This window comes from Rhinatrema bivittatum, chromosome 1 (assembly GCF_901001135.1).
Source record: "Rhinatrema bivittatum chromosome 1, aRhiBiv1.1, whole genome shotgun sequence".
Taxonomy (NCBI): domain Eukaryota; kingdom Metazoa; phylum Chordata; class Amphibia; order Gymnophiona; family Rhinatrematidae; genus Rhinatrema; species Rhinatrema bivittatum.
The window spans coordinates 12,010,454-12,031,174 of NC_042615.1; the positions used below are offsets into that span (position 1 = coordinate 12,010,454).

General features: G+C 50.2%; 1 protein-coding gene across 1 annotated transcript in view; it reads left to right on the forward strand.

Moving 5' to 3' along the window:
* Positions 1-17,082: 17,082 nt before the first annotated feature.
* LOC115082718 (ATPase family protein 2 homolog) overlaps positions 17,083-20,721 on the forward strand; it is a gene marked incomplete at its 3' end in the record, with an annotated part of 37,924 nt that continues 34,285 nt past the window's right edge. Inside the window, exons 1-2 of the mRNA XM_029586912.1 lie at positions 17,083-17,206; positions 17,696-17,983. Coding sequence (XP_029442772.1) covers positions 17,083-17,206; positions 17,696-17,983 — 412 coding nt within the window. The remainder of the gene's footprint in view (positions 17,207-17,695; positions 17,984-20,721) is intronic.

Consider the following 20,721-nt stretch of genomic DNA (forward strand, 5'->3'; position numbering starts at 1 on the left):
AGCAAATTACCGAACATCTCCTAATACAGGAGCAGCCCAGCTCCCCGGCAGCAAATTACCGAACATCTCCTAATACAGGAGCAGCCCAGCTCCCCGGCAGCAAAATACCGAACTTCTCCTAATACAGGAGCAGCCCAGCTCCCCGGCAGCAAAATACCGAACATCTCCTAATACAGGAGCAGCCCAGCTCCCCGGCAGCAAAATACCGAACTTCTCCTAATACAGGAGCAGCCCAGCTCCCCGGCAGCAAATTACCGAATATCTCCTAATACGGGAGCAGCCCTGCTCTCCCGGCAGCAAATTACCGAATATCTCCTAATACAGGAGCAGCCCTGCTCCCCCGGTAGCAAATTACCGAATATCTCCTAATACAGGAGCAGCCCAGCTCCCCGGCAGCGAATTACCGAACATCTCCTAATACGGGAGCAGCCCTGCACCCCGGCAGCAAATTACCGAACATCTCCTAATACAGGAGCAGCCAGCTCCCCGGCAGCGAATTACCGAACATCTCCTAATACAGGAGCAGCCCAGCTCCCCCGGCAGCAAAATACCGAACTTCTCCTAATACAGGAGCAGCCCTGCTCCCCGGCAGCAAAATACCGAACATCTCCTAATACAGGAGCAGCCCAGCTCCCCGGCAGCAAAATACCGAACATCTCCTAATACAGGAGCAGCCCAGCTCCCCGGCAGCAAATTACCGAACATCTCCTAATACAGGAGCAGCCCAGCTCCCCGGCAGCAAAATACCGAACTTCTCCTAATACAGGAGCAGCCCAGCTCCCCGGCAGCAAAATACCGAACATCTCCTAATACAGGAGCAGCCCAGCTCCCCGGCAGCAAAATACCGAACTTCTCCTAATACAGGAGCAGCCCAGCTCCCCGGCAGCAAATTACCGAATATCTCCTAATACGGGAGCAGCCCTGCTCTCCCGGCAGCAAATTACCGAATATCTCCTAATACAGGAGCAGCCCTGCTCCCCCGGTAGCAAATTACCGAATATCTCCTAATACAGGAGCAGCCCAGCTCCCCGGCAGCGAATTACCGAACATCTCCTAATACGGGAGCAGCCCTGCACCCCGGCAGCAAATTACCGAACATCTCCTAATACAGGAGCAGCCAGCTCCCCGGCAGCGAATTACCGAACATCTCCTAATACAGGAGCAGCCCAGCTCCCCGGCAGCGAATTACCGAACATCTCCTAATACAGGAGCAGCCCAGCTCCCCGGCAGCAAATTACCGAACATCTCCTAATACAGGAGCAGCCAGCTCCCCGGCAGCGAATTACCGAACATCTCCTAATACAGGAGCAGCCCTGCTCCCCGGCAGCAAATTACCGAATATCTCCTAATACGGGAGCAGCCCTGCACCCCGGCAGCAAATTACCGAATATCTCCTAATACGGGAGCAGCCCTGCACCCCGGCAGCAAATTACCGAATATCTCCTAATACGGGAGCAGCCCTGCACCCCGGCAGCAAATTACCGAATATCTCCTAATACGGGAGCAGCCCTGCTCCCCGGTAGCAAATTACCGAACATCTCCTAATACGGGAGCAGCTCAGCTCCCAGGCAGCAAATTACCGAACATCTCCTAATACAGGAGCAGCCCTGCTCCCCGGCAGCAAATTACCGAACATCTGCTAATACGAGAGCAGCCCTGCCGCTGGAGTAAGGTCGGGCGAGCCCAGCTCCCCGGCAACAAATTACCGAACATCTCCTAATACAGGAGCAGCCCTGCTCCCAGGCAGCAAATTACCGAACATCTGCTAATACGGGAGCAGCCCCGCCGCTGGAGTAAGGTCGGGCGAGCCCAGCTCCCCGGCAACAAATTACCGAACATCTCCTAATACAGGAGCAGCCCTGCTCCCAGGCAGCAAATTACCGAACATCTGCTAATACGGGAGCAGCCCCGCCGCTGGAGTAAGGTCGGGCGAGCCCAGCTCCCCGGCGGCAAATTACCGAACATCTCCTAATACGGGAGCAGCCCCGCCGCTGGAGTAAGGTCGGGCGAGCCCAGCTCCCCGGCGGCAAATTACCGAACATCTCCTAATACAGGAGCAGCCCTGCTCCCAGGCAGCAAATTACCGAACATCTCCTAATACGGGAGCAGCCCTGCCGCTGGAGTAAGGTCGGGCGAGCCCAGCTCCCCGGCGGCAAATTACCGAACATCTCCTAATACAGGAGCAGCCCTGCTCCCAGGCAGCAAATTACCGAACATCTCCTAATACGGGAGCAGCCCTGCCGCTGGAGTAAGGTCGGGCGAGCCCAGCTCCCCGGCGGCAACTTACCAAACATCTCCTAATACAGGAGCAGCCCCGCCGCTGGAGTAAGGTCGGGCGAGCCCAGCTCCCCGGCGGCAACTTACCGAACATCTCCTAATACGGGAGCAGCCCCGCCGCTGGAGTAAGGTCGGGCGAGCCCAGCTCCCCAGCGGCAACTTACCGAACATCTCCTAATACGGGAGCAGCCCCGCCGCTGGAGTAAGGTCGGGCGAGCCCAGCTCCCCGGCAACAAATTACCGAACATCTCCTAATACCCAGCTTTCAACACCATCACGTCCCAACCCACTGTAAGAGACCTTGGGGTAATTCTTGATCAACAACTCAATCTAAAAAAACAGATCAACTCCATCCTCAAAGAAGGTTTCTTCAAGCTCAGTATTCTGAAGAAACTCAGACCCCTCCTCCACTATCATGATTTCCGTACTGTCGTCCAAGCTACCCTCTCCTCAAAGCTTGACTACTGTAATGCCCTCCTCCTCGGCCTACCCTCCTCCACTACCAAACCCTTACAAATGTTCCAAAATGCAATCGCCAGGGTCATCACCAACTCTCGGAAAGCTGATCACATCACCCCCATACTCAAAGAACTCCACTGGCTCCCTATTGCATCCCGTATTCTCTTCAAAATTTTAACTATAGTACACAAATCCATCCACTCTCACAATTCTAACTGGCTTGATGAACCCTTTCGTCCTATACGCTCTGTACGACCCATTCGATCAGTCAACATAGGCACCCTCTCCATCCCCCCTTTGAAAAAAGCCCACCTCTCCACCACTAGAGACCGCGCCCTATCCATTGCAGGCCCCAAACAATGGAACGCCCTCCCCACCACGCTCAGGCTTGAGCCATGTTATTCCAAGTTCAGAAAAAAACTTAAAACGTGGCTCTTCCGTCAAGCCTACCCTGATTAATCCCTACCTCCCTCCCCCACCCTCCAGTTCTTACCTTCTGATCTTACTTGTATATAGACTCCAGTTAGTAACCTGCTTAAGCCTTTATATATAAGCCTTTATTTATAGACCTGTATATATATATATATATACCTGTAAATAGCCTGTTACAGTTGTTTGATTGCTTTAATTTCTTTGCCCTCTGCTCTATGTATATTCCTCCCTGTTTCCCCTCCCCGTTGATTGTAATTTCAGCCTTTCAGTTACAATGTGAACCGGTATGATGTATGCTTACTAATGCCGGTATATAAATGTTTCAAATAAATAAATAAATAAATAATACAGGAGCAGCCCTGCTCCCAGGCAGCAAATTACCGAACATCTGCTAATATGGGAGCAGCCCCGCCGCTGGAGTAAGGTCGGGCGAGCCCAGCTCCCCGGCGGCAAATTACCGAACATCTCCTAATACAGGAGCAGCCCTGCTCCCCGGCAGCAAATTACCGAACATCTCCTAATACGGGAGCAGCCCTGCCGCTGGAGTAAGGTCGGGCGAGCCCAGCTCCCCGGCAGCAAATTACCGAACATCTCCTAATACAGGAGCAGCCCTGCTCCCAGGCAGCAAATTACCGAACATCTCCTAATACGGGAGCAGCCCTGCCGCTGGAGTAAGGTCGGGCGAGCCCAGCTCCCCGGCGGCAACTTACCGAAATCTCCTAATACGGGAGCAGCCCCGCCACTGGAGTAAGGTCGGGCGAGCCCAGCTCCCCGGCGGCAACTTACCAAACATCTCCTAATACAGGAGCAGCCCCGCCACTGGAGTAAGGTCGGGCGAGCCCAGCTCCCCGGCGGCAACTTACCAAACATCTCCTAATACGGGAGCAGCCCCGCCGCTGGAGTAAGGTCGGGCGAGCCCAGCTCCCCGGCGGCAACTTACCGAACATCTCCTAATACGGGAGCAGCCCCGCCGCTGGAGTAAGGTCGGGCGAGCCCAGCTCCCCGGCGGCAACTTACCGAACATCTCCTAATACGGGAGCAGCCCCGCCGCTGGAGTAAGGTCGGGCGAGCCCAGCTCCCCGGCGGCAACTTACCGAACATCTCCTAATACGGGAGCAGCCCCGCCGCTGGAGTAAGGTCGGGCGAGCCCAGCTCCCCGGCAGCAAATTACCGAACATCTCCTAATACAGGAGCAGCCCTGCTCCCAGGCAGCAAATTGCCGAACATCTCCTAATACGGGAGCAGCCCTGCTCCCAGGCAGCAAATTACCGAACATCTCCTAATACGGGAGCAGCCCTGCCGCTGGAGTAAGGTCGGGCGAGCCCAGCTCCCCGGCGGCAACTTACCGAAATCTCCTAATACGGGAGCAGCCCCGCCACTGGAGTAAGGTCGGGCGAGCCCAGCTCCCCGGCGGCAACTTACCGAACATCTCCTAATACGGGAGCAGCCCCGCCACTGGAGTAAGGTCGGGCGAGCCCAGCTCCCCGGCGGCAACTTACCAAACATCTCCTAATACAGGAGCAGCCCCGCCGCTGGAGTAAGGTCGGGCGAGCCCAGCTCCCCAGCGGCAACTTACCGAACATCTCCTAATACGGGAGCAGCCCCGCCACTGGAGTAAGGTCGGGCGAGCCCAGCTCCCCGGCGGCAAATTACCGAACATCTCCTAATACGGGAGCAGCCCCGCCGCTGGAGTAAGGTCGGGCGAGCCCAGCTCCCCGGCGGCAAATTACCGAACATCTCCTAATACGGGAGCAGCCCCGCCGCTGGAGTAAGGTCGGGCGAGCCCAGCTCCCCGGCAGCAAATTACCGAACATCTCCTAATACGGAAGCAGCCCCGCCGCTGGAGTAAGGTCGGGCGAGCCCAGCTCCCCGGCAGCAAATTACCGAACATCTCCTAATACGGGAGCAGCCCCGCCGCTGGAGTAAGGTCGGGCGAGCCCAGCTCCCCGGCAGCAAATTACCGAACATCTCCTAATACGGGAGCAGCCCCGCCGCTGGAGTAAGGTCGGGCGAGCCCAGCTCCCTGGCAGCAAATTACTGAACATCTCCTAATACAGGAGCAGCCCTGCCGCTGGATTAAGGTTGGGTGAGCCCAGCTCCCCGGCAGCAAATTACCGAACATCTCCTAATACGGGAGCAGCCCCGCCGCTGGAGTAAGGTCGGGCGAGCCCAGCTCCCTGGCTGGCCCTGCACTGCAGCAAGATAAAAGGCACAGAAAAGAAGAAAGAAATGACAAGGGTTTTGGGTGTGCGCAAAGCAGAGGAAGAAGAGTCAAAGATGACCACAGGAGCCAACTTTTGAACATGATCGGGGGTGCCGAACACAGCAGGGGCGTAGGGGGACTGCTGAAGTTGGTGGTGCACCAGTAAATTTGCAGCTGTCAGGTGCCCTACAACATAATCCAGGCTCCTACATTACCTTGTAAGCACTGCTTGCCTATATATAATCATGCTCCCACGCTTATAATCATTTCACCTAGCTTATATTTTTCTTGTACAATAATTTCCCTTCATGTTTCCCCCCTCTTACCACTCCCCAGTTCTTTAATCAGTTTCATTGTAAAGCCCTGTTGGCCAGTTTTATGTTACATGGAAACCGATGTGATGTTTGCATAACGAACGTCGGTATACAAAAATTTTAAATTAAAAAAAAAAAAAAAAAATATGTGAATGAAAAAAATATTTTTCGCAAGAACATTCAAAAACATTTTTCTGCATGCAAATGAAATTAATAAAGAGCAAACTTCAGTTTAAAATAGAAATGACAGAGGACCATAATGCCATAAAAGCCAGTGATGATAAATACCATAATTTTCATAGCAAAAATTCAAAATTACACAAGCAAAACATCAATCAAATCAAGAGATATAAATCATCATTCATAATATTAAAACCATGATAATAAAAAGAATAAATGTCAACACAGCTGATGAACATCCAATAATTTAAAAAAAACTTACATAAATTTGTTCTAATATTTCCGAAACATCAGAGTAACAGCTTAGCAAACAAGAATGCTTGACCACGCAATGCACAAATTATGAAGCAGGACTCAAGTTTTAGTGAATTTGAGGATAGATATTTTTATTTGTAATTAGTTAAGTACATTTTAAGTTAATGATGTATGTATATTTTACTTTGTTGATGTAATGTATGTTATGATAAGATTGTAAACCGATGTGAAGGTTTGGTCCATACACTAGTATAGAAAAACACGATAAATAAAATAAATAAATAAAATATTTCAAACCATCTGATGAATAAAACATCCAATAATTAAAAAATATTCTATTTCCCCCCAAAAACAATAAAATGTTTCAAAACAAAAGAAATATCAAATTACCCCCAATAATTAAAAATAATGATTAATAAATTTCCTGTTGTCAATACCTGGGAGCTTTTAATTTCCACTCACCCTGAGATTATCAAAGATTGGGGAGGTAGGGCCACACAAACTCACTTCTTTCTCTCATTCCTACACACATACTAATACATTCATTCTTTCACACATTCCCTCTCTCATTTACACACCAATGCTCTCACACACACTCCCTCTCTCTCACACACACAGGCTCGCTCTCCCACGCACCTGCCTATGAGAGCCTGTGTGTGACACACCGGCCCGAGAACACTAATACAGCCAGGGCCGGTGCAAGGGGATTGGGCACCCTAGGCACCTTCAGCCTTGCGCCGCCCCCCCACCCCCTCCATCGTACCCCCCACAGCCCCCCCCAGCTGCAGCCCTGACTCCAGGGGCAGGGACCACAAGCCGCCACTCCCCCACCCTCCCAACCTCCCCCTCCACCACAAAAAAAACCCTCACAAAACACCTGGTCTAGCGGGAAGCCCGGGAGCGATCTGCCACTCCCGGGTCGTCGGCTGCCACTAATCAAAATGGCGCTGGTGGCCTTCAACCCCTACCATGTGACAGGAGCTACCTGTGCCATTGGTTGGCCCCTGTCACATGGTAGGGGCTAAAGGCCACCGGCACCATTTTAATTAGTAGTAGCCAAGGCCTCGGGAGTGGCAGATCGCTCCTGGGCCCTCCACTGGACCACCAGGGGGGCGTCGGGAGGGTGACATGACGGGGGGGGGGGGGGGTAGGGAAGCAGGGTGAGGCGGGGGCTGGGCAGAATTTTGAAGGGGCACTTTTTGCCCTTTCAAAATTCTGCAGCCTGAAGTGGCCGCGAGTGGCGGCAGCACCGGCACCCCCTAAATCTCGGCGCCCTAGGCACAGGCCTAGCTCGCCTAGTGGTTCCTCCGGCCCTGAATACACCACCTACTAGGGAAAAAGAACAAGCCAGAATGCTACAAATCCTTACAGAGAAACTACCCGCTAGTCAAAATACTGCACCTCTGTCACACATGTGCATCACAGACAGACCCTTACCTAATACAGAATAAGAGACTACAAATTAGAAACAGAAATATGCAGGCAAAACCAGACTCTGTGAACTCTGGAATACTGAACAAAATGCAAACTACAAAATTATAAGAAATGCACATTCCCATATTCCAATTGCTGAAAGGCAATTTTTTTTTTAGCTTTGTTGTCTGATCTTATTTTTCTAATCAGTTGGTCCCAGTCTTTTTTTCCCTTGTCTGTCTTTTACTTATTCCTTTTTCAGGGCCTCTTTTACTCTTTCTGTTTTTTCTCTCTCCTCCTGTCTTTTTTCCTTCCTCCATACACACACACACACACACACAGGCTCTCTCTCACATGCTTGCTCTCATACAAAAGCTTTCTCTCACACAGGATCCCACTCTTGCATGCTCTCTTTCAAGGATACACAGACTCCCATTCTCATATGCTTTCTCTCACATAAAAGTTCTCGCTCTCACATGCAAGCTCTCACTCTTACTTGCTTTCATTCACATACAGGCTCCCACTCTCCCCCCCAACACACACAGGCTCTCACACTCACATGCTCTGACACTCATTTTCCCATTCTCACAAACACAGGCTCTCACTCTTACATGCTCTCTGACACACAGACTCTCAGATGCAGGTTCCCATTCCCATACATACGTACACACAAAGGCTCTCATTCTCACATGCTGTCTTTTACATGCAGGCTCCCATTCCCCCCATAGACACACACATTCTCTCTCACACGGCTTCATATTGTCATACAAACATACAAACTCGCACATGCTCTCTCTCACATGCAGGCTCCCACTCCCACACACCCGTACACTCCCTCACATCCACACACAGGCTCTCACTCCCACTTTCTCCCTCTCTCACATACACATACAAGCTCTCACACCCACATGCTTTCTCTCTCTCACACATACACACACATTCAAGCAGGCTCCCATTCACATCCCCCCCTCCCCAGGCAGGTTCCCAAGTAAGTTACCATTCACATTACACGCACCCACAGTCAGGCAACTTACCATTTGCTCTCATAAACACACCCAGGTGGCTACCGTTCATATACCCACACACACTTCAACCCAGGCAGGTTACTTTTTACTCACACACACAAAGACAAAACACAGGCAGGTTCCCCTCTGGGAATGGAAAGCCACCAATGGTTGAGAAGAAGAGCAGACTGCCAGCAGCCGAGAAGAGGAAGGAATCTGTTCTCCTCTGCTCCTTGAATACCTGACCCGTGCTATTCAATACTTGCAGGGCTAGCACTTCCTCTATGCTGATCTATAAAGTTGTTACGACTGTCACTGCCCGACGTCTCCACTCCGCCCACCTTACCTTTTTTGCGACTCTTCCCGCGGTTGTTGGACGCCTGGCTGCCACGGCATCACCGGTCCGGCTTGGGCGCTGCATCCCACCATGTTGTTCAGGTACCATAGGGCGCGTGTGCCACACGGCCCTGCTTCTTATTCTCTCTTTGGAGCGAACCTCAGGGGCGTCCCCCTGTGATGACGTCACGCATCCCAGATACAAAAGCCTACACTTTTTGCTAGCTAATCGAGTTAGCAAGGGACTCCTTAAGGATGGGATTCGCTCTCCGTACCTAGCTACTCTGCCTCTCCAACTTTTGGACTTTATCCTAACGGGGTACCCGCTCCTCGGGGGCCTCTCTCATTTCTTTCAGGTCGCTATGGGTACTCGCTCCTCGAGGGCCCATGTTCCCTGACTCGATGACTGAACCAATCTCTTCTGCTGGGAAGAAACTGCTGCCTACACCATCAGTGAGTTACCAACTTTATTTCCTCAGAGCTGTTCCCTGGAACCAGGTACTCACCCCTCGAGGGCCTGCCTCTATTCCAGCTTCTGTGTCACCTTCTGGGAGAAACCGCTGTGTGAGTAACGTTACCAACGAGGCTCTATACCAGAACTCTGTTTATGCTCCACTGTACTCACTATCTCAGTTTCTCTCCACTACAGCACAGCCATAGAGGGAATCGCTGTTCCAGTGTCCTGAGGAACCCTAAGCCCAGCCGGGCTTCATCTCTACTCACTACTGCCACCTCTGGTGGCTCCTCAACTCTGTCTAATAAAAGATACAACTCTGTGTTGTGTGTCCCAAAGCTGAGCCTGACCTGTGGCCCCTCACGGGACTTCCCCCCATGGGCGTGGTCAGCTGCCACAGTGTCCAAGGGTCCACCCAAAACCTTACAAACAATAACAAAAGTTGCATTAGAGAAAGTGCAGAGAAGAGCAACCAAAATGATAAGGGGCATGGAATGACTCCACTATGAGGAAAAGCGAAAAAGATTAGGGCTGTTCAGTTTGGAGAAGAGATGACTGAGGGGGAATATGACAGAAATCTACAAAATCATAAAAGGACTTGAACAAGTTAATGTAAATCGGTTATTTACTCTCTCAGATAATAGAAGGACCAGGGGGAATTCCATGAAGTTAGCAAGTAGCTCATTTAAAACAAATCAGAGAAAATTATTTTTCACTCAGCGTATAATTAAACTCTGGAATTCATTGCCAGAGGATGTGATTACAGCAGTTAGTGAAACTGGGTTTAAAAAAGTTTGGATAAGCTCTTAGAGGAAAAATCCATAAACTGCTATTAATCAATAAGCAATAGTAGCTTGAGATTTATCTAATGTTTGGGTACTTGCCAGGTACCTGTAGCCTGGATTGGCCACTGTTGGAAACAGGATGCTGGGCTTGATGGACCCTTGGTCTGACACAGCATGACATATCTCATCTTCTTATGTTATGTTCTTATGATCTTGCAATGCACAGGATCAGCATAGAGTATACTGGCCGCATGTGGTTTGAAGAGCGTCACACAGAGAAGTGGGAGAACGGGTTTCTTCCTCTTCTCGGCCACTGGTGGCTTCCTGGGCCTGCTACTCTTCTCGGCTGCCACCGGCCTCCTGGACTTATTCTTTCTTCAGCTGCCAGTGGCCTTCCAGGCCTCTTCCTCCCGGATGTAAACGCAATTGGTGATGCACAGTACACCCTGTTTCAAAGTTGGTGGTGCCTGTGCACCACTGTGCACTATGGACGCTACGCCCATGGAACACAGCAAAAATTACAGCCTCCAGCAAAAAGAAAAAAATCAGAGCACAGTGGGTTGTGAGTGTGATTGAGCAGCCTACCTTTAAATATCTAGAGAGAAGCAGGAAATGTGGACGTGGGGAAGGAATCATGTGGTCAAAATAAAAGCCAGTCATTCTTCTCCCCAGCCACAGCTCATCCTCCCCAGCCTCCTCCCTCCCACCGCAACAGCCCATCCTCACCAAAGTGACTTCCCCCACCCTCCACTCTCTCTCAAACCCCACCCCTCCTTTCTCTTCTTCTCTTAACATCCTCTCCCCATCATTTTCTCCCTCCCCTCCTTACTCCCTCTGCAGTCTTAATTCTCTCCCTCCTTCTTGGGCATAGTTTCAGTTTTATATGTAGGGGAGGGGGCTTAATACCCCTCTTCTTGCTCCATTTCCTATTCACCCTTCTGCTCCCCATTTCCCATTGACTTGTCCTTCTCTTTTCTCCTCCCAGTTCCTCTTCCCAACTCTCCACTCGCCAGCAGGTTCCTCCTCACCCCTCCTTGTCCATCTGCCAGCTGACTCTTGTGGGATATAACAGGGGGAATGTTTGATTTATTTATGTGAACAAGGGGAACAATGTTCACCTCAACTCAAGCCCTGGAGTTGCCATTTTTTAGGAGAGAGATTTGAGCCTATGATATCACCCATTACTATAACCTTCCCCATCCTTACTTACCCTGGTACTGTGGGGCTGGAAGAAAGGGGCAGATATCATCTGCCCCTCCCCCCCCTTGACCCTGCCCAGCTAGCACAGCAATTTTCACCAAACTTCAAATAAACACTTTTCCATGCTTTGTGTCTTTGAATCTCTCCTCTCTCTGCATGCTGTTAGCTTCTCTTAGTTTCCTCTCCGCCTCCTCGTTCCTTTTTCTTTTAAAGCTTAGTTTCTTGAACCAGGACAGGGACTCAGAGTTTTTCAACACTGGGCATCTCGGGGACTTCACCTGTTATCCCAAATTTTTCAACCCAACACTAATATTCTGTATAGTTTTCAGGAACTCCAAGAAATATTTCACCTCCCCAAAACAGTTTTCTATGCTCACTTACAGCTCAGGCATTATGTCTCTATTAGTGGACTACAAAATGTCCTGGCAACACACAGAGAAAAGCTAGTGGTCATTCTTGGTGGGGGGAAAAATATACATTTCTCATGTTCTATGTTCTCTAAATTATTGAAACTTCTTTTGGCCCTTGTACTGAGGTTATAGAAAGGAAATGGGCAGTGATCAAGGACATGGCTCTTACAGCCGAAAAAAATCAAACTATACTTTCATAACACTTTGAGGCTCACAGAAAATGTCAACCTGCGAGAAATGCAATTTCAGTTTATTTGGCAAATATATTTCACCTCTGCCACTGCATACCACGCAGGGATCTGTGCCTCCTCTAACCATCTTAAATGTAACATGGAAAAAGGAGATTTTTTTTTTCATAGTTTCTGAACCTGCAAAAAGATTGAAGCAGTTTGGACCCATGTCCAATTCTTCTGTTCCAAAGTATGCAACTATTGCATCCCCTTGGAACCCCAGGGGGATGGCTTCTGGGCACACAGGCTACCAGTCCCTAGTGCGATGTTCGTGGATAAGGCAGGTCTTATGGCTAAACAACTTATTCTCCACAACTGGATCTTTGAGGAGGCCCCAAGCTTCAATCACTGGGTGCAAAAAATGATAAAACTAGCCACCTTTGAGCAGATGCAGGGGCGGATTGGCCTATCGGGGGATCGGGCATCCCCTGGTGGGCCGGTCGCTCTAGTCATGTGGTCTGCCGTGCGCAGCTGTGACAGAGCCACACTCGGCAGACTACGTGGGACCTCCTGGGCCGGCCGTCATCGGGAATCCGCCCCTGAGCAGATGACAGCTAACTTTCAGACTGAACGAAAGAAAAATTTGACGTCCAGTATTGGTTGCCCTTTAAACGACACCAGAGTTGTCATTCCCTCCCCATTACCTGATACCGCTGTCACCACCTGTCCAGGAATATTTTGTGATTATCCAGGGGTAACCAACTGACCACTTACAGAGGGCGGTCACCAACTGCATGTATCGATGTACTGATGTATCGCTGTAACGATATTTTCTGGTTGATCGATAGATTCTGGTTGATTGTACAACCACGTATATGTACTGCTAGACGGGATGGGTGGGTGGGGAAAGAGGACTAAGGGGAGACCACTGACCTAGAGAGATTGCGAGTTCATATATGGACACTAATCTGAAAAATTGTTCATGTGTCTGTTAACTATGGCGTTACCCGCATGACATACATATGTAATTTTCGATGCTAAAGTAAAATGATACAATAAGTCGTGCTCAATTTCTTATTACCTGATGTTTTTTCTCAATTGTAATGTTTGGTCCAAGCTTTGACCTTTTGAGTCTTTTTGTAACCTTCATATTCCATTGTTTCTCAGACAATTATGTACCCTTGTGTGTATATGATGGTCTTAAACAACAATTTAATAAACATATATACACAAAAAAAACCCCAAACCTTAGTTTCTGGTCTACCTCTCTTTATTATTTTTCCTCCATGTGTATAACTCTATGTATCCACCGGCTGTCTCTCCACAGCTCATTATCTTCTCTCACCTCCTCCTAGTCTTGCCTCCTCATACCATTTCCATCCCACTTCTCACCCCTTCGTGCCTCTTCCCTCCATTATGATTCCTCTCTTCTCACAACTCTTCTCTTGTTTTACCTCCCCTCCTCCTTTCTATCCACACATCTCCTTTCCCAGTCCTCTTTCTCCCTCTTAATTTCCCTTCACTTAACCACTCACCCTGCTCCTCTTATCACAGCCCACGTTCTCTCTCTGAAACTCCCAGCCTCTTTCACCCTCACAGCCTGTGTCTACTCTTCTTCTCCCACAGCTCCTCTCCCAGCCAGAATTCCTTCTTTCAGTTCCTCTGCCAGACTCTCCCAGTTGTATTCTCTCTCCCAGTCAGTATTCCCTTGTAATCCATTTCCCAGTACTCGCAGCCCCTCTCTCACCCTCCTTGTTGCTCCTTTGTCCCTATTTCCCTTTCTCAGATCCTCTATTAGCAGCCCTCCCTCATCTCCACTGCACCTCAGGAAGCCTGTCTATCCTATATGCTGCTAATTTATGTTTTCCATGGACAAGCGGGACTACAGTCGCACAACTGGGTGACGTTATTCGACTGCGCCAAGTCAGGTACTGAGTTCTCAAGCTGAACTTCTAGAACTTTCACAGACATGCATGGTTGTGTTCATGCTAGAAGCCACTCCACTGCTTCATCCATTCTCCCTCAGTCTCTTTTCATCCACTTTAGCAAATGTTTGGGTACTACTCTCACAGTTGCCACTGTCATGTCTGTTTGAAGAAGGGTGTCTGCCCTTTCAAGTTGTGTTCAAATTGCCAAAAGATGATGGCCAGCAGAGAGGAACACTCTCTCTGCCTTGTGCTTGGGACTGGACCATGATTCTGCTAATTGCCAGGCATGAATGTCCCCTTGGGCTCGCTGCAACAGGGACCTGAAATTGAAGTCAGGATCCAAATCCAGATCCAGATCCAAGTGCCGGTCCTTGAACTCCCTGGCTTCTCCTTGTAGACAGAAGTCTCCATGGTTGACAAGCAGGGACAGTGGTTCCTCTTGCCATCCCTCTGCACTTTCTTTGGTGGTCAACCTCACCAGGAGCCCATCATCTTCTGCCCGGGTGGGTGTTGCAGAGATTGATCCAGGCTATGCTTGGTGGTCATCCACTCCCAGGCTCTTCACTAAATGTTCACCTTCTCACCATGAGGGTAAGGCTTGCACCTCTGGCAAGTCGTCACTGCCTCCAGGGACCTGGTGGCATGAAAATCCACAAGTACCCCCAACTCCTCAGCGCCGATGTTTGTTATGGCTCATAAGCATACCAAGCCCATCCACCTTGCACCGATGAGTGGTGCTGAGCATGGTTTGCATAAGTCTTGGAAGGCACCAAAGAATGGTACTGATGCCATTTCAAGCAAGTCGAATATAGTGAGTTGCGTCCGTCGGTCTTCGACGGCTTCGCCCCACTTGTTTCACCCCCTATCTTGGCTCCTCCCACTTACCTGGCCTCCCCGGAACGGCTATGGTGCAGCTGTACGCCATTGTTCCTCCCAGGTACCTGCTAGGGTACTCAATCCGATGGGAATCCCATAGATGAAGATGGGGATGTTTGCGGTGAAGGAGAATCAAAAAGTGTATCCTGTTTATAAATCGGTGAGGTTGGTTGGTTGACTACAGGAGATGTAGGCGGCTCCACCGACGGTTCTCTGTCAGTTTGTGTCTTATGTTCCGGAGAACTGCCAGAGGCAAGATTAGTCATTTTGAAGGATGACTGAAGTGTTTCATAAAAACCTGCCAAAGATTGTGACAATTGATAAAATGCCTCTTTTACATGAGGGGGCATTATTGTCCTCCCATCCGGTTCTTGTGACTCACATGCTTTCGATTGCATTGGAGTGGTTTGAGGTAAACTACTAGACAGTTTATGAACTTTCTGTGTCTTTCCACAGATTGTGTGCATTGAATCCTCCAAAGCTGTAGAAGCGTCTGAGGAATCAACTTGTATTACCTCTCTGTGGGAGAAGGTGTTTGAAGTTGGTACATGAGATGATTTAGAAGTCGAAGGGCTTACTTCCCATGTTGCACTCCTTTTTTCAGACTTTCTATGATGGGAGTGCCGAGTTTATGATAATGGTGTGATGACAAGTCTGTACGATTTGTAAGTGAAGATGGTGATCGCTTTCTACGTTTTATTGTATACTTTGTCGAAGTAGCTCTCGAAGAGAGGGAAGTACCTGAACGAGGTGGGGTTAGCGATGGAGAGGTGGAATAAGATCTTCTGGAGTGTCCACGTCGTTGCTTTAACCCATGTTCTGGTGATTTGTGCGCCGATTTGGGGTTGTGCGCATATCTTTCTCGTTCCATGCACACAGGAGTCATCTGTGCCGATGTCTCTGGCGCCATGCTTACAGATATGTCCTGTGTCGTGCGCGTAGATGTTGTCGGCGCCGTGCGCACAGGAGTTTCTGCCACCGTGCGCACAGGCGTCTTCAGCGCCGTGCACGCAGAAATCTTCGGCGCCGTGCACGCAGAGTATTTCGGCACCTTGCACACAGATGTCTTCTGCGCCGTGCGCACACCGTCTTTCGACGTCCTGCGCCCAAGTGTCTTTGGTGCCATGCGCACAGTTGTCTTGGGCGCCAATACCTCTTCCGGCGCAGAAGTGTCATGCGCCTTCTTCACGTTATGTGCTTAAGACATCTTAGGCGCAGAAGTTTTGTGCGCTTGGATTATTGGCGCCAGTGTCTCTTGCACTGGCGATTCTGGGTCTGTGGATTTTTTAAAAACTAATGGCCCTTGTTGATTCACCAAGTCCTTACCTCCAATTTTGGAGGATTGAGGATCCTACGACAAAGCCCTCTTTTTTGAGGGAGCCTATGAAGAAGCAGGGCCAGGTGACGAATGAACCTCCGATAGCTCCGATGAGGCAAAAAGTTCCTGAAGTCTGTAGGTCTGTTGTTTCAGGGCTCTCAGGGACATTCTGGGACAATGCTCACAATCTTCATGATTGTGATCTGGCCCTAGGCATCGGTAACATCGGTCATGGCCATCCGTGACCGACATTACCTTACCGCAAGTACAGGGTTTAAACATCGATTTTGACTTTTTTTTTTTTTTAAATGCTGAGAACAGCTCCGCATGCGATCCCACTCGCGGAAAAAACAGACTGAGGAGATTCCGTTTCTTTCCTGCGCGGGAACACATGCACAGCCGCAGAGAGCAAAACTCTAATCTCTGCTTTGACAAGCTCTGCCTCCTGGACCTGATTGACAGATCCCATGACAGCATGGCTAATTCAGTCCTGCTATCGACGACGGGAAATAGTAAGTTGTTTTAGCTTTGTGGGTGTGCCTACTTCTGTATGACACTTGTACTTGCAATTTCATAAAATAAAGAAATAAATTGTCTCACCAACTCTTTGTGTTCACTACATAATTTTCTGAGAAAGTGCAATACCACTTTTACACACCTATGTGTGTGTAAACTCTTGATCTAAGCTGATAAGCTTGTTGGCTGTCCAAGGGCAAATATTGCTACTTTTCTTAAAAAAAAAAACCTGAGACCAATTTGGCAGGATTATGCAAGCAAAAGTACCCTTACTGTTCGTCTGCAAAAAAGCATAATCATGTAGACCAGGAGGAAAAATGCCAAACTTTGGGAGTGACCAGGAAGACCGGAAATCTGGTGCTGCTTGTAGCCATTTATTTATATTCTGCCTTTTGTGACACTTCAAAACAGATTACATCCAGGTAATGTAGGTATTTTCCCTGTCCCCAGAGAGTTAACAATGCAAGGGCCTCATTTACGAAGCATTTTCCCATAGACACAGAATGGGAGAAAAGCCTTAGTAAATCAGGCCCTAAATTTGTACCTGAGACAATGGAGAAGGAAGGGACTTGCCTAGGACCCAAGGAGCAGCAGCAGGATTTGAACCCTGGCTTGCAGCCTGCCGCTCTGACGGTGACTAGGCCACTCCTCCATTTTGGGGAGAAGGTGGTGGGAAGTGAGTGGCATGGGGAAAAGTGTAATACTGGGTTATTGCTTTAGTAGTTGATGGATTCTTCTCAGGTGGACAGCGGGCTTTTCCCTCTACTGAGGGTGCAGGGATTTGGGTGGCGGTGAGTTAAAGTATTTGCTGTATTGTTTTAATTAGTAAGATGCCTTATTTTGTTAATGATTTTTTTTTTTTTTTAGGCTGTACTTGCTTTGTGTTTATTTTTGATGCGGGTTACAATTAGACTCCTTAGTACCCCCAGCCTCTCCCCCTTGTTTATCTCTTGCGCTTTCTCTCTGTGACTACGGCAAGGAACCGGCGCTTCCAGCGCCGCCCCGGAAGTTCGCGAGCGCGTGGCGCTGTTTGCTCCGCCCCGGAAGTTGATCTGTTGCTGTGGTAGCGGCGGCGCTGCCTCTTCCGCCCCGGAAGTTGATCTGTTGCTGTGGTAGCGGCGGCGCTGCCTCTTCCGCCCCGGAAGTTGATCTGTTGCTGTGGTAGCGGCGGCGCTGCCTCTTCCGCCCCGGAAGTTGATCTGTTGCTGTGGTAGCGGCGGCGCTGCCTCTTCCGCCCCGGAAGTTGATGTGCTGCGGCTCGTGGAAGGTGCTGCTGCCCCGGAAGTTGTGCTGAGTGGCGGCGGCGGCGCCGCCTCGTTCCCTCTCATGTCGGGCTCGCGGAGAAGGAGCCGGGGCCGGGCGGGGAGAGACGGGCCCGGGGCCCCAGAAGGCGGCTCTCCCAGGACGGAGCCGGCGCTCTGCAGCCTTACCGTGACGGACGCTCTTCACTCAGGTACCGGAGGCAGAGATGAGATGGAGGGCGGCACGGAAGCCTTTCCCGTTTGAGGGCATGCAGGAAATAAAATAAGGGTTTCAGGAAAGAGCAGGGCTGAGGGATGTGCTGTGAGCAGCGAGGCCTTTCCATGCTGCCGCTGTGGGCAGTCTCATTGTGCGGTGCGGGACAGTACAGGGCTTACTATAGAAAGAAGAAAACTCCCAAGGCTTCCCGTCTGCGGTTACAGTGTCTTCGTGATTGCTTTGGCTCGGCCTGATTGATTTTAGTGTCTTGATTCAGGGTCCCGTCAGTGAGCAGCACGAGGTGAACCTCTCACCTACATAGTAATGACACCAGAAAAAGACCAACTGGTTCATCCAATCTGCTCAATAACTTTATTATGGTACTAACTTCCGTTCATGCAGGTTACCCCCATGCCTTCTGTTAAGGGTAGTGACTGCCGCTCCATGCAGGTTACCCCCATGCCTTCTGTTAAGGGTAGTGACTGCCGCTCCGTGCAGGTTATCCCCATGTCTTCTGTTAAGGGTAGTAACTGCCGCTCCGTGCAGGTTATCCCCATGTCTTCTGTTAAGGGTAGTAACTGCCGCTCCATGCAGGTTACCCCCAAGCTTTCTTTTAAGGGCAGTAACTGCCTCTCCATGCAGGTTACCCCCCATGCACTCTGTTAAGGGTAGTGACTGCCGCTCCGTGCAGGTTACCCCCCATGCACTCTGTTAAGGGTAGTGACTGCCGCTCCGTGCAGGTTACCCCGATGCCTTCTGTTCAGGGTAGTGACTGCCGCTCCGTGCAGGTTATCCCCATGTCTTCTGTTAAGGGTAGTAACTGCCGCTCCGTGCAGGTTATCCCCATGTCTTCTGTTAAGGGTAGTAACTGCCGCTCCATGCAGGTTACCCCCAAGCTTTCTTTTAAGGGCAGTAACTGCCTCTCCATGCAGGTTACCCCCATGCCTTCTGTTAAGGGTAGTAACTGCCACTCCATGCAGGTTACCCCCCATGCACTCTGTTAAGGGTAGTGACTGCCGCTCCGTGCAGGTTACCCCCGATGCCTTCTGTTCAGGGTAGTGACTGCCGCTCCGTGCAGGTTATCCCCATGTCTTCTGTTAAGGGTAGTAACTGCCGCTCCGTGCAGGTTATCCCCATGTCTTCTGTTAAGGGTAGTAACTGCCGCTCCGTGCAGGTTATCCCCAAGCCTTCTGTTAAGGGTAGTAACTGCCGCTCCGTGCAGGTTATCCCCATGTCTTCTGTTAAGGGTAGTAACTGCCGCTCCGTGCAGGTTATCCCCATGTCTTCTGTTAAGGGTAGTAACTGCCGCTCCGTGCAGGTTATCCCCAAGCCTTCTGTTAAGGGTAGTAACTGCTGCTCTGTGCAGGTTATCCCCATGTCTTCTGTTAAGGGTAGTAACTGCCGCTCCATGCAGGTTACCCCCATGCCTTCTGTTAAGGGTAATAACTGCCGCTCCATGCAGGTTACCCCCATGTCTTCTGTTAAGGGTAATAACTGCCGCTCCATGCAGGTTACCCCCATGTCTTCTGTTAAGGGTAGTAACTGCCGCTCCGTGCAGGTTATCCCCAAGCCTTCTGTTAAGGGTAGTAACTGCCGCTCCGTGCAGGTTATCCCCATGTCTTCTGTTAAGGGTAGTAACTGCCGCTCCGTGCAGGTTACCCTCCGTGCCTTCTGTTAAGGGTAGTAACTGCCGCTCCGTGCAGGTTACCCCCATGCCTTCTGTTAAGGGTAATAACTGCCGCTCCATGCAGGTTATCCTCCGTGCCTTCTGTTAAGGGTAATAACTGCCGCTCCATGCAGGTTACCCCCATGTCTTCTGTTAAGGGTAGTAACTGCCGCTCCGTGCAGGTTATCCCCAAGCCTTCTGTTAAGGGTAGTAACTGCCGCTCCGTGCAGGTTATCCCCATGTCTTCTGTTAAGGGTAGTAACTGCCGCTCCGTGCAGGTTACCCCCATGCCTTCTGTTCAGGGTAGTAACTGCCGCTCCGTGCAGGTTACCCCCATGCCTTCTGTTCAGGGTAGTAACTGCCGCTCCATGCAGGTTACCCCCATGCCTTCTGTTAAGGGTAGTGACTGCCGCTCCATTCAGGTTACCCCCATGCCTTCTGTTAAGAGTAGTAACTGCCGCTCCGTAAGGTTACCCCCATGCCTTCTGTTAAGGGTAGTGACTGCCGCTCCATTCAGGTTACCCCCATGCCTTCTGTTAAGGGTAGTGACTGCCGCTCCGTAAGGTTACCCCCATGCCTTCTGTTAAGGGTAGTGACTGCCGCTCCGTGCAGGTTACCCCCATGCCTTCTGTTAAGAGTAGTAACTGCCGCTCTGTGCAGGTTACCCCCATACCTTCTGTTAAGGGTAGTAACTGCTGCCCTGTGCTAATAACCTCCAAGCCTTATGTTAAGGTTAGTAATATTTACATTCAGAATTAAGCAACTGTTGAACCCATAACAAAATTACTGCTAGCAACATTTTTATGGGGAGAGCAGTCTTCTCGATAATTCAGACATTTCTTAGCGTCCAGTCAGATGAATCCAGAAAAAGTGGGTTATGCACCTCTACCAGCGGATGGAGACGGAGCAAACTGACATCACAGTATATATACCCCTGCAGTGATATCAGCCTTCTCCGTCTCCAGCATATGGTGGACATGTATCTCTCTACTAGGGCTTGCTTCGTTTTGAAAAGAAGAAATAAGGAAAATTAATTCGCCCTGCTGTCCTGTGGTGATACCAATTGG